At 36.6% G+C, this 12,550-nt stretch overlaps 1 protein-coding gene across 3 annotated transcripts in view; it reads left to right on the forward strand.

The window, feature by feature from the left end:
* Positions 1–12,550, forward strand: part of NKAIN2 (sodium/potassium transporting ATPase interacting 2) — a 986,091-nt gene that overhangs the window by 802,709 nt on the left and 170,832 nt on the right. For all 3 annotated transcript variants that reach the window (XM_042987110.1, XM_007078666.3, XM_042987109.1), the window contains one exon: positions 9,539–9,739. In XM_042987110.1, the coding sequence (XP_042843044.1) occupies positions 9,539–9,739 (201 nt within the window). The remainder of the gene's footprint in view (positions 1–9,538; positions 9,740–12,550) is intronic.

Here is a 12,550-nt window from a genome sequence, read left to right on the forward strand (position 1 = left end):
GATTCTTGGTGTCAAATATAGCCTTCCCCACTATCCCAACTACTGCATCTTCAGTTAATACAGAATATCATTCAATCACAAGGTTTCTTTTTTTTTAATATTTATTTATTATTGAGAGACAGAGACAGACAGAGCATGAGCATGGGATGAGCAGAGAGAGAGGGAGACACAGAATTTGAACCAGGGTCCAGCCTCTGAGCTGTCAGCATGGAGTCCACTGTGGGGCTCGAACTCACAAACTGCGAGATCATGACCCGAGCTGAAGTCGGTCGCTTTACCGACTGAGCCACCCAGGTGCCCCAGTTACAAGGTTTCTTAACTACTTTTTTGAGTCCTGACAACTAAATATGCATGCTTTTATTAATATATTTTGACATCTCAGAGTATTTTTGTTGTTAAAACTTGCTTCTTTCCATTAAGTGTGCTTGCTGGCATTATTTTAATATCATTACGAGAAGTATGTTTTAAAGTAAAGGAGGAGAATGCTGATTTTTTCACATTCTTCCTCTGAGTGCCAAAAGCAGTGATTTTGGTCCTGCCTCCCTGGAGCCTTGTAGAGCTCAGGACAATGGTATGGGTGAACAAGGTCAAGGATTTGAATTTTACAGCATGAGTCTTTACCTCCATAATGACTATTGTTCAAAACAGCACCTCTACTGTTCTCTTCTTGTTGCCTGCACTGCCCTGCCCCAATCCTACAGGAGACTTAAATTTACTGCAGTACCTCTTGGTTCATGTTTGGCAGTGCGGATGTCCTGTTGTTGATCAAACATCTTTCAATAAGCCCAGATGTTTGTTCTGGCATTTAAGACCCTGCCCAGTCTAGTCCCAAGTCAAGATCTTCCAATGGAATGTTATACTACTCCTTCTCACAAACTCTCCCCTCATAAAATTAAAGCTATTTAAATATCCAAGTTCTTAAATATACAAATACTCATCACTCTGCAATTTTATTTGGGCCCTCTACTTAAAAAGGTCTTCCCCCCACCCCAAGGGTTGTGGGCCTATCTAAGAAGGGCCCCTTTTCAGGACCCAGCGAGAATTCCCATCTCTAGGACACTGTCCCACTGGAGTACACAGGCATCATCACACTCTCCAAATTTCTGTGCATAGATTGTCCACACTCTTCAGGTATTTATCAAATACTTCCTTGTACTGTTACATTTCCCCCTTCTTTTTTAAATTAATTTATTAATTAATTTTATTTAAAAAAAAATTAAATCCAAGTTAGTTAACATATGATGTAATAATGGTTTCAAGAGTAGAATTCAGTGATTCATCAACTCACATATAACACCCAATGCTCATCCCAACAAGTGCCCTTCTTAAAGACCATCATCCATTTAGCCAACCCTCCCTCCCACCACCCCTCCAGCAACTCTTAGTTTGTTCTCTGTATTTAAGAGTCTCTTATGGTTTGCCTCCTTCTGTTTTTATCTTATTTTTCCTTCCCTTCTCCTATGTTCATCTGTTTTGTTTCTTAAATTCCACATACGAGTAAAATCGTATGATATTTATCTTTCTCTGACTGACTTATTTTGCTTAGCATAATACATTCTATTTCCAAACACATTGTTGCAAATGGTGAGATTTCATTCTTTTTGATTTCCGAGCAATATTCCATTGTATATTTATACCACATCTTCTTTATCCATTTATCAGTCGATGGACATTTGGGCTCTTTCCATAATTTGGATATTGTTGATAGTGCTGCTGTAAACATTGGGGTTCATGTGCCCCTTCAAATCACCATTTTTGTTTCCTTTAGATAACAAAAATACCTACATAGTAGTAGGTACCTAGTAGTGCAATTGCTGGGTCATAGGGTAGCTTTATTTTTAATTTTTTGAGGAACTTTCATACATTTCCTCTTTATACCTTATCCTCGAAAAGAGATAATAGGCCCCATAATGTTAGGGGTCACATCTGACATCACTTCACATTTTTATGGCCTGGTAAAATGCTTTGCATATAGTAACCGAATAATTTGTGTTAGCAACTATGCTGCTAACTATAACCTAATTGCCATTTGTTACAAAGTGCAGCTTCTAGCCTTTCTAATAATGTTGCAGTCTAGACATGAGAACATATCAGTTTTCAATATTATTATTCCAAAAGAAAAACTAAGTAATAGAAAATTCCAAGAATCTAAGAAAACATTTCAGTTTTTTTTTAATTTAAAAAAATTTTTTTAATGTTTATTTATTATTGAGAGACAGAGACAGAGCGTGAGCAGGGGAGGGGCAGAGAGAGAGGGAGACACAGAATCTGAAGCAGGCTCCATGCTCCGAGCAGTCAGCACAGAGCTTGACGCTGGGCTCGAACTCACAAACTGAGAGATCATGACCTGAGCCAAAGTCGGACGCTTAACTGACTGAGCCACCGAGGCGCCCCAACATTTCTGATTTTTTAAACTTAAACTCAAAATTTCTCTCCCACCCTCCACCCTCTACTGTCTACAGTATATTCTCCATTGCTTACTCTTGGAACACATACATGCATGTATGCTCTTCTTCAAATGCCATAAAACAGGGAAAGTAAATTTTAGCTTTTTATTGAAATTCTGAGATGTTACTAGTATCTGTTTCTCATTTGCTTTTCAACTTTTTTTTTCCATCAAATGCTTATTCTTTGTTGAGCAATTAAGCTCCTTGTGTTGACCTGAATGCATATAGTCTTTGTCAGAAACAACTTTTTAGTGCTAATAACAGCTTTCATGTAACACATCAGACCCTGTTATTTTGAAAATTGACATGACCAATAATGAGGTCCTTTAATCTGAACTTTTTAGAGACTTACTAAGAAGATGAATAAATATATTGATACAAAGGGTGTTTTTTTTTTTGTTATTATACTGATCTGAACATATTATGGGAGTTTTCTTTAGATTCCCAATTTTTAAATCTTACAGTTATGAGACTATTTTATATGTTTTTCAAGATGTAGCCATCCAGAATGCACAAGTCAGTTTCCGGATTTCTGTCTTATTTTGTGCTATCAAGACTTGTTCTTTGTCTCAGACGTTCTTTTTTTGAGCTTAAACTTATAAAATATATAGGAATTAAATAACCTATTGATTATACATGGAACAGTTCACACAGAAATTTCTGTTGCATTTAAAAGGGAACTTCAGGGAGAACTTTCTTGTCTGTTTTACCGCAAGGAATTTACATTTTGTGGTTAAAATAATGCATGTGCAAAAACAAAGTTTTCTGTTTAGATGTCTCAGGAGGATAACTGAGAATATAAGATAATTCTAGGATTCTTCCAGTTAATGATTGCTGGTTAAAGCTATTCACGTACTTATATTTCATCCCCAAACTCCTCCAAAGTGATATGAAAGAATAAAAAAATTGTAAACTAACAGTAAAAGAGAATAGGAGTGGGGGAAGGGTAAGAAGTGTCATCAGTTTCTGGAAGATAGAAAGTAGATGGGGATTTGCTAAGTGACTTAACAGAGTGGCAAAACCTAAAACTTATTATGAACATGCAGAGAGGGGTTCCAATTTATAGATTCGACCTATAAAAATCTTCAAAAGTCAGGATTTAGAAGTAGATGTATTGTGTGAGGTACAGGACTGAAAATGGGAATAGATTGAATAATCTATTCAAGAAGCAATTAGACTGCCCCAGGCTTTTCCTTTAATTGATATAACCAGACTTCTCCTCTGGACAGGTGAGACTTTTGAGATATAGGCAAGCATGAGCTAAATTTCTGAACACATGAGGATTGCTAAAGACTGCATACCGGAGTTAAAAAAAAAAAAAAAAAAAAAAAGGTGCATACAGTGTAGCAAAACCAGCAACCCCTTTCCAGTTTCTCCCAGGCATGCTAAGGTCTGGTGCGTCTCTACTCCATAAGCAGACTGGAAGACCCAGAACAAAGCCCTACAGATCCACACAGATCTAGCATTTGGAAGACACTGCCCAGTCATCATATGTGATGGGTACTTGCTGACTATCCTACAAATGCATAACAACTGCTGAACAAGCTTTAGTTTCTCCTCTTTGATCTGGAAGAACAACCAGAGATCACCAGACTTCTAAGGAAAGGCTCTATACATTCCTACACTCCAATCAGGACCCTGTTGACACAAAATAATATGAGATATATTTCTTTAACTCCTCCCATGACCCAATTCTGGGTTATTCTGTTTCTTTACTTGAATTCATTTTTCTCTGTATGTTAATTTCTATGCTGATATTTTGATATATTTATGTATTCCTTGTCCATTTTCCTTACCACATGATGAATACTCATAAAGGCAGGAATGTTACATATGGCACATGGTAGATGTTTAACTAATTATTAACTAATTATTATTATTTATTTATTTATATACTTATTTATTTAGTAAAAATAACTCAGATAAAGCAAAAACAGTGTGGGAAACACAATTTTTAAAAAATAATACATCAGAAAACTAAGAAAAATTATAGCCCAGAAAGAATTGAAAAGTACTAGCTATACAAAAGCAACAATTAGAGAAGAATAAATGGCTCTTAGAAATTCAAAATATTCAAAATAAAATACGCAATTCAATATAACACTGCGAGAAGTTGGTAAAGAAAATCTCCAAAAGAGTAAAGAGAAATGTTAATATATGAATACTAGGAAAGAAAAGATAAGAATATAAAGAGGTCAATCCTAGAAGTCGAATGTCTGACTAACAGAAATTTCTATAGTAACAGAAAAAGTAGAGGGGAGGGAACAATTTAAGATAAAATGTGAAAATGTTTCCTAGAATGGAAGGAACAGTTTCCTGGATTGAAAGTCCCTCCAGAAGCTCAAAAAACTTAGTGAATTAAAAAATAAATAAATAAAAATAAAAAAATAATAAAAAATTTAAAAAACCCATCAAGGTACTTCAGAACCTGAAATTAAAAGATTTTCTTTCTTTTTTTAAATGTTTATTTATTCTAAGAGCAAGAGAGAGAGAGAGACAAAGCATGAGCATGAGCATGAACGTGAGCAGGGGAAGGGCAGAGAGAGAGGGAGACACAGAATCCGAAGCCCGTTCCAGGCTCTGAGCTGTCAGCACAGAGCCCGATGCAGGGCTTGAACCCATGAACCATGAGATCATGACCTGAGCTGAAGTTGGAGGCTTAACTGACTGAGCCACCCAGGTGCCCCTAAAAGAAGATTATTTCTACCTGGATAAACTTCAGAAATATCATGGTGAACCAAAACAAGTTAGAGGTTTTACACATTTTATTGTTTTCATTTTCCATTTATTACGTGGGTATATATTTGATACACAATGTGACACTAGTTTCGGGTGTACCATATAGTGATCCTACATCTCTATACATTATGCTCGCTCAGCCCAAGTGTAGCTACCATCTGTCACCATACAACCCTATTGCAATACCATTCACTATATTCCCTGCACTGTACCTTTTATTCCGATGACTTATTCACTCCATAACTGGAAGCCTGCATCTCCCACTCCCCTTCACCCATTTTGTGATCCCCACCACTGTCCTCCCTGCTGGCAACCACCAGCTCTCTGTATTTACAAGTCTGACTCTGCTTTTCGTTTGTCTGTTCATTCGTTTTGTTTTGTTTTGTTTTGTTTTTAGATTCTACATGAATGAATATACACATTTTAAAACCTGAAAACAGTATTTTATGTTATTAATGAGTAGATAAACATTTAGTAAAACTACAAAAACTTTTCATGAGAATACTAATCCAAAACCATGACAGTAATTATCTATGGAGAAGGAGAGAAGGAAATAACGTTTAGGAGGAGTACAGAGAAGGCATCATTTATATGTATAAATTTTTATTAAAAGAATGACAGCAGCAGTGCAGCAGATTTAAGGAGGCTGAGTGATGAGTATAATGATATTGCTGTAGTGCCCTCTACACTTTTCAGTGTTTATGAAATATTTCACTACTTAAAACGAAAAGATGTAAGAAATCAGAAAAAAAAGAAAACAGGTTACATAAAAAATTGCAGGAAACAAAATGGTATCTGATTCCTTAACTGTTATAATGGAAACCAGAAGATAATGGAGAAATATTCACCCACTCTGAGGGAAAATAATCCTCAACCAAGAAGCATACATCCAGCCAAAATATCAATCAACTAATATAAAAGGTAGATGAAAACACGTAAGACTTAACATCATTCACCTATTCTTAAGAAACTAATGGAATTTGTAACCTAAGAAACAAGAGAGAAAACCTAGTAAAAGACATGAGAGCTGTTAAGAAAAATTGCACCAGACAATTGTTAAAATGGGAAGACAGATTTTCTTAACTGCTGTAGTAGGGAAGAGAGATGTAAGTAGAGAACTGAACTCAGCTCCAAGTTAAACAGGCACGAAAGGTTTTATTCATGACTATTGCAATAGAGGAGAGAAATTGAATTCAATTACACTGAAATAAAAGTTGGGAGGATTTTTAAATGCGGGGGTGAAAAGTACCTAAGGACATTATGGGGAAAGTTAGTCAATGGGATTAGGCCATCTGTGTTTATTAATTGTTGCTTCTCAGAGTTAGTTTTCTACCTACCCACAGGCACTGAGAGATAGGGATGCTCTCTTTCTTGACCATTACATTTCAAAGAAATGGCTCAGAGGGCCATAAGAAAGACATTCCTGAGTTTTAGAAAATTTGCATCTTGAAGGAGCAGACAAAGAATTTATAACTGCAAGTTTTCTAGAGAAAGTAAAGTCAAGGCCTGTACTCAGGAAGAAACCTGCTTAGTCAAACTGAGGGGAATACGAAGGTCATCTTAGTCAAATACAGAAAACTGGGGATCCAACAGAAGAGAGAACTAATGATATTAAGTGAAGTCCATGTCCAACTTTATGTATCAATTGCATAGAGCCTGATGAAAACAGAAGCCTGTGAGATTCCAGCTCAGAGGTCCCCAGGAAAAGATACACAAGTTAGAAAAGAATTGATCCATTCTAAGGTGTTAGACCAAGTAGAATTTAATATTGAATGAGTTTTTATAGCTCTACTGGTCTTTTTAAAAAGAATTAGTGATAGAAATACTATAGAAAGAGAGTAAAAAAAAAATAATAAAACATGCCACAAAATGTAGAGGAATCAATAACACAAAGATAACTGGAAAATCCCCAAATACTTGGCAATTAAAGATACATTTCTTTTTTTTTTTTAAGTTTACGTATTTATTTTGAGAGAGAGTGCACACCAGAGTGGGGAAGAAGCAGAGAAAGGGAGAGAGAGAGAGAATCCCAAGCAGGTTCTGCACTGTCAGCACAGAACCTGACTTGGAGCTTGAATTCATGAACTATGAGATCATGACCTGAACAGAAATCAAGAGTCAGATGCTTAACTGCATGAACTACCCAGGCACCCCAAGCACATTTCTAAATAGCACACAGGTGAAAACAGAAATCTTACACCTGGGGGTGTAACACAAATGTGTTTACATTTGAAATAACCTGCTTGGGACATCTAGGTGGCTCAGTCTGTTAACTGTCCGACTCTTGATTTCGGCTCAGGGCATGATCTCAAGCTTCATTAGATTAAGCCCTGCATTGGGCTCTGTGCTAACAGAGCAGAGCCTGCTTGGGATTCTCTCTCTTTCTCCCTCTCTGCCCCTCCCCTGCTCATGCACCTGCTCGCTCTCTGTGTGTCTCTCTCTGTCTCTGTCTCTCTCTCTCCCTCCCTCTCTCTCTCTCTCTCTCTCCCAAAATAAGTAAACATTTAAAAAATCAAAACCGTAAAACAGTGGAAAAAATCAATTAAATCAAAAGCTAGTTCTTTGAAAAGATCAACAAAATTGAAAAGCCTTCAACCAGGCTAAGAAAAAATTAGAGAAAACACAAATTACTAATAACAGAAATGAAAGAAGGGACATCGCTACAGATCTCATGAACATTGAAAGGATAATGAAGGAATATTGTTAACAACTCTATGCCCACAAATTTAATAACCTAGGTAACCTGGACAAATCCCTTTAAAGATATAATCTGCCAAAACTCATACTAGAAAAAATAGATAATTTTAATAGGTCTATGTCTATTAAAGAAATTCAATAAATAATAACTTTCCAAAACAGCAAACTTCAGGTCCAGATGGTTTCACTGGTAAATCTACCAAACATTTAAGAAATCATACCAATTCTCTATAATCTGTCCCAGAAGATAGAAACAGATGGAAAACTTTCTAACTCACATTATGAAACAAGCATTAACCTAATACCAAAGCCAGACACAGACATTGCAGGAAATGAAAACTACAGATAAATACTTCTAATGAACGTACATGCAATTATCCTCAACAAAATATTATCAAAATGAATCCAATAATGTACAAAAAGAATTACATACCACAACCAAGAGGGATTTATGTCAGATATACACGACTTGTTCAACATTCAAAAATCAGTTAATCAAAAATGTAGACACTTTTTGTTTAGCCATTTTCAGGTTGCAAAGGATACTTTGAAGACTTTGTGAAGAGGCTTGAAAGAAAGAGAAATTGCTTGCTCCCTCACCCCCTTTCCTGCTCATAGAGATCATGTGACTCATAGCATACTTCGCTCCAGAGGAATCGTCCACCCAATCTCCAACCCCCCCTGGCCATTTCAGCTGAACACTTTCATACCTTCAGTGTGAGTGAGTGTTAAAGGTCACAAAACCTGATTTAAGATATTTTCTATGCAGGATCTGCCTAGTTAATTCAGCACCTCATTTTAGAGTGAGAATAGTTGGCATCTATTAACTGGTAGCACTATCACTGAGATTGAAATAATTCCATTTAGAATTCATCTTCCTTGACTTGCTGAGTACCAGAACATGTTCACTGTATTCCTTTCAGCCATTCTCTTTCTGGAAGACAACCTTTATCCATGTGCCATTAATAGCTCCATGTTTGTGTATGTGATTATAAGCCAAGTGCAGAAACTCTACCATCTATTCCATTTATACCTACACATCACCTAACGTGCTTAACTTCATCTAAAGAGTTGTTGACTTATTATCTCCACCCTGCAAGAACTTGCTAATGATATTTCCTAAGAAATGTTATGACCAAGTAATATGTTTTATTAAGTAAAGTCTTATAAATTTTAGCTTTAGCCACATTACATTAAATTTTGCCAAACTGAAGTAAAAATTTAATATTTAAAATGTGTAAAAGGTAAAAGTTCTCAGGTTGAGAGTATACTTTAAATAAGTATAGCTTATTTAAAATAAGATGAACTTCACTTAATAAAATAGTTTAAGTCACTCCTTTTGTAATAAATTATAAGTCCTCAAAAGTAAGAACTCTTCAGTGCTACAATTAATGTCAGTCACTGATAATTTTACTAATAAATATTTTTATTTATATTATTGTAGTCAGGCCAATAAATGAAATCTATTTGACACAGAACTTTCAAGTGGAACTAATAGTTTTATTTAAGATGCTTCCTTTCTGCCCATAAAATACAGTGAGGGGAGGGAGAAAAAAAAAACCCACATTTCCAAATGGAAAACTCCAAGTCAGTCCAAAATAAGCTGACTAACATTTATAAAGTAATTCTCATCCTTATAAATTGCCTTCTTGCAGGAAACAGACCTTATCCTGACTTTTAATATTTCAATGCACCGATCTTGGTGGATGGAGAATGGACCAGGATGTACGGTGACATCAGTGACACCCGCACCAGACTGGGCCCCAGAAGACCATCGCTACATCACGGTCTCAGGGTGTTTTCTGGAGTACCAGTACATAGAAGTGGCTCATAGTTCCCTCCAGATTGTCCTCGCAGTAAGTTTTGACAGCCAACCTCTCCTTCTAGTGCTTCTGGAATCGTTTTATTTCCGTGCAAATTCAGTGCACACAAATGGAATCTGTGGATAAAGTGTGGCTATTTGCTTTTTTCTAGTTAATGCCCCCTTCAGTAGGGGTTTGTCAAGTTAAACCAGGGCATAGTAAAAAGTAATCAATCAGTAAATCAATAAGTAGGCTTTGGCATCATCAGCATTTTACATAAGAAATCCAACCATCCAAGGTTTGATCATTTGGCTTTTGGTAAACAAGAGTTTCCCAAAGATTCTTGCAGAAAGATCAGAGAGCCTTCACAACTAACGTGCTAAAATGCCTAGATTTATAAGATTTCAGTGGATACTTTTCTGCCAGTGCTTATTTCTGTCTGTGCTGCTAGCCCCTGGAATTGTTCATTTGCCCATATTCTTCTTCCTACATTTTCTGAAGGTACGACGCATCACCTGTAATCATTTCCCCTCTCTTTCAAACAGTTCAGCTTTTCATAAATTGTACTTCTAGGACTATCATGCCTCCATATTTCATATTATTAAACTAATAAAGAACTCTCCCTCCACTAGGAGTCAGTAGGAGTTATAAATGATTCCTATGTATTTGTATACAGTATTTGTAGAGCATATCTGTATAATATATCCCTGTTATATAAAACATATTATTTTATACTGTATCACTATGACAGAGATAAACACATCCTTTTCTCAAAAAGGACTTTTGCTAAGGCTAAATGCATGATTTTGTAGGATTTATAAAGACAACTTTATTATACATGTCTCCATTTATTTATTACAGATCCTATAGGTATAGTTCTCTTATATTTTCCTTAGACTCCATGTAGATCTGCAACTGCTATGCATAGCCTTGAAATTGTTAATGACAAATAATGCAAATAGAATCTGCTCTTTGCATTTCTTCAGTTAATTACTTTGGGAATGATATTAAGTCACAATTCTTAAATAACAAGACATAACAGGTTGTGGATAGAATGGCATAAATTAGTTCACATAAAATTCTTCTAGAACAACAAAAAGAAAGACCATGTGAATGTGTATGTATCTGATTATGCAACTAATATATAGTTATTATATTTTTTAAAAGGAAGAAAATATATACATGTGTATACATACATACACACACACACACATAAATTACAATGGGCTAAGTGCTAGTATGTGCAACCTGAGACACATATGTGCAACCTGAGACATTTCTTAACTAACACATCCTTCCACAACAGTCTTAAACGCTAGACTCGTCATTTTAATTATCTTGAAAAAAATAAGGTAGATTTGATGGGACAGAAAAAATTATTTAATTAGTTAAAATCTTATTGAGATGAAGTGTTCATTCTCAAAAGAGAAAAATAAAATCTTTCTGGTATTTGGGGACAGATTATGTGGTAGAGAGGGCTTTTAGATAAAAATTCCCCCACTGGAACTCACTTTTTTACTGTACCCACACATTTTGGAAAATTTCCACTTATGTGTCAAGTATATTATAAGGATATAGTTTATGTGCACAGATAGTTATATGTGACCATTTTAGAGAGCAAGCCATCACAGGATGCAGCCTCTTTACCCTCATAGGACCCTCATAGGGGGTCCGTACCCTTTCCACCTGTTTCTTTGGCAGTGCTGACTGTGGATCACCTGAGAGTAAGTTAGGGACAGTGTACCCAAGCCAGTTACTTGGAGAATTTTCAAAGACACTTTTTGCCTTTGGGCTTGCCGTACAACACCTGCTGTAGAGAAAACCTAGCATTTCTTAACTAGAGTTTTCGAAGGGAAACCAAAATGGGACTTATCCTGAACAATTTGCTCCACCTACCAATTGGAAGCCTTCCAACTAGATTTTCCTGTAGTCATTCTGATCACTTCTGCTGTCATGGTTAAGAGATGAAATAGTGTTGGGGCACCTGGGTGGCTCAGTCGGTTAAGGTGTCTGACTCTTGATTTCAGCTCAGGTCATGATCTTGCAGTTCATGAATTTGAGCCCTGCATTGGGTTCTGCACTGACAGTGTGGAGCCTGCTTGGGATGCTCTCTCTCCGCCTCTCTCTGCCTCTCCCCTGCTCGCTCTCTCTCTCTCTCTCTCTCTCTCTCTCTCAAAAAAGAAATAAATAAACTTAAAAATTTTTTAAGGGCAAGGTTCCTCAGGATACAAACCAGGTGCAAATAGGTATATTTTGGGGATTGTAGTAGACAGAGAATACACTTTGTGCAGTATATAACATAATATTGTCTTCTTAGCTCCATCCTGCTTTTTGTAAAGTCAGCTAAATCCCCACTTCTCCTTGTTTCCACCAGTCTTTGAAGCTGCCCTCTCTTCCCGGGTATCTGGCTTGAATCTGCCTTCACGAACTGCTGCTCTCCCAGCGACTGCTCTTGCCTCACTCCAAATCTCTCTAGCTCATTTCCTCCAACTTTACTCAGCCTTTCTTTCACAGATTCCTGACCCCTGGCAATCCTGTCACCCTGTTGTTCGGTTTTCTGCCAATCAACTCTTAGCTGATTTGGAAATTAGCATTCACAAAGCCCACATTTGCATCGCACATACATAAGATATCTTCCATCTACAGCCAAAAGAAGACAAGTATAATATCCACATAATTGGGAAGAGGGGCTATTAATCACGCAGCCTCCAGCCGAGCAGAGAGGACTGCCAGAACACCATAATGATGAGCCAGGTGTGAGACTTGAGCCCTCTCCTCCTTCGGCAGGGCTTTCTTCTAGTTAGTATCAGATATCGTATTCAAAAGGAATACAGGTGTGCACAGTTTTAATAAAACCAAAAAAAA

Source organism: Panthera tigris, chromosome B2, assembly GCF_018350195.1.
Source record: "Panthera tigris isolate Pti1 chromosome B2, P.tigris_Pti1_mat1.1, whole genome shotgun sequence".
Taxonomy (NCBI): domain Eukaryota; kingdom Metazoa; phylum Chordata; class Mammalia; order Carnivora; family Felidae; genus Panthera; species Panthera tigris.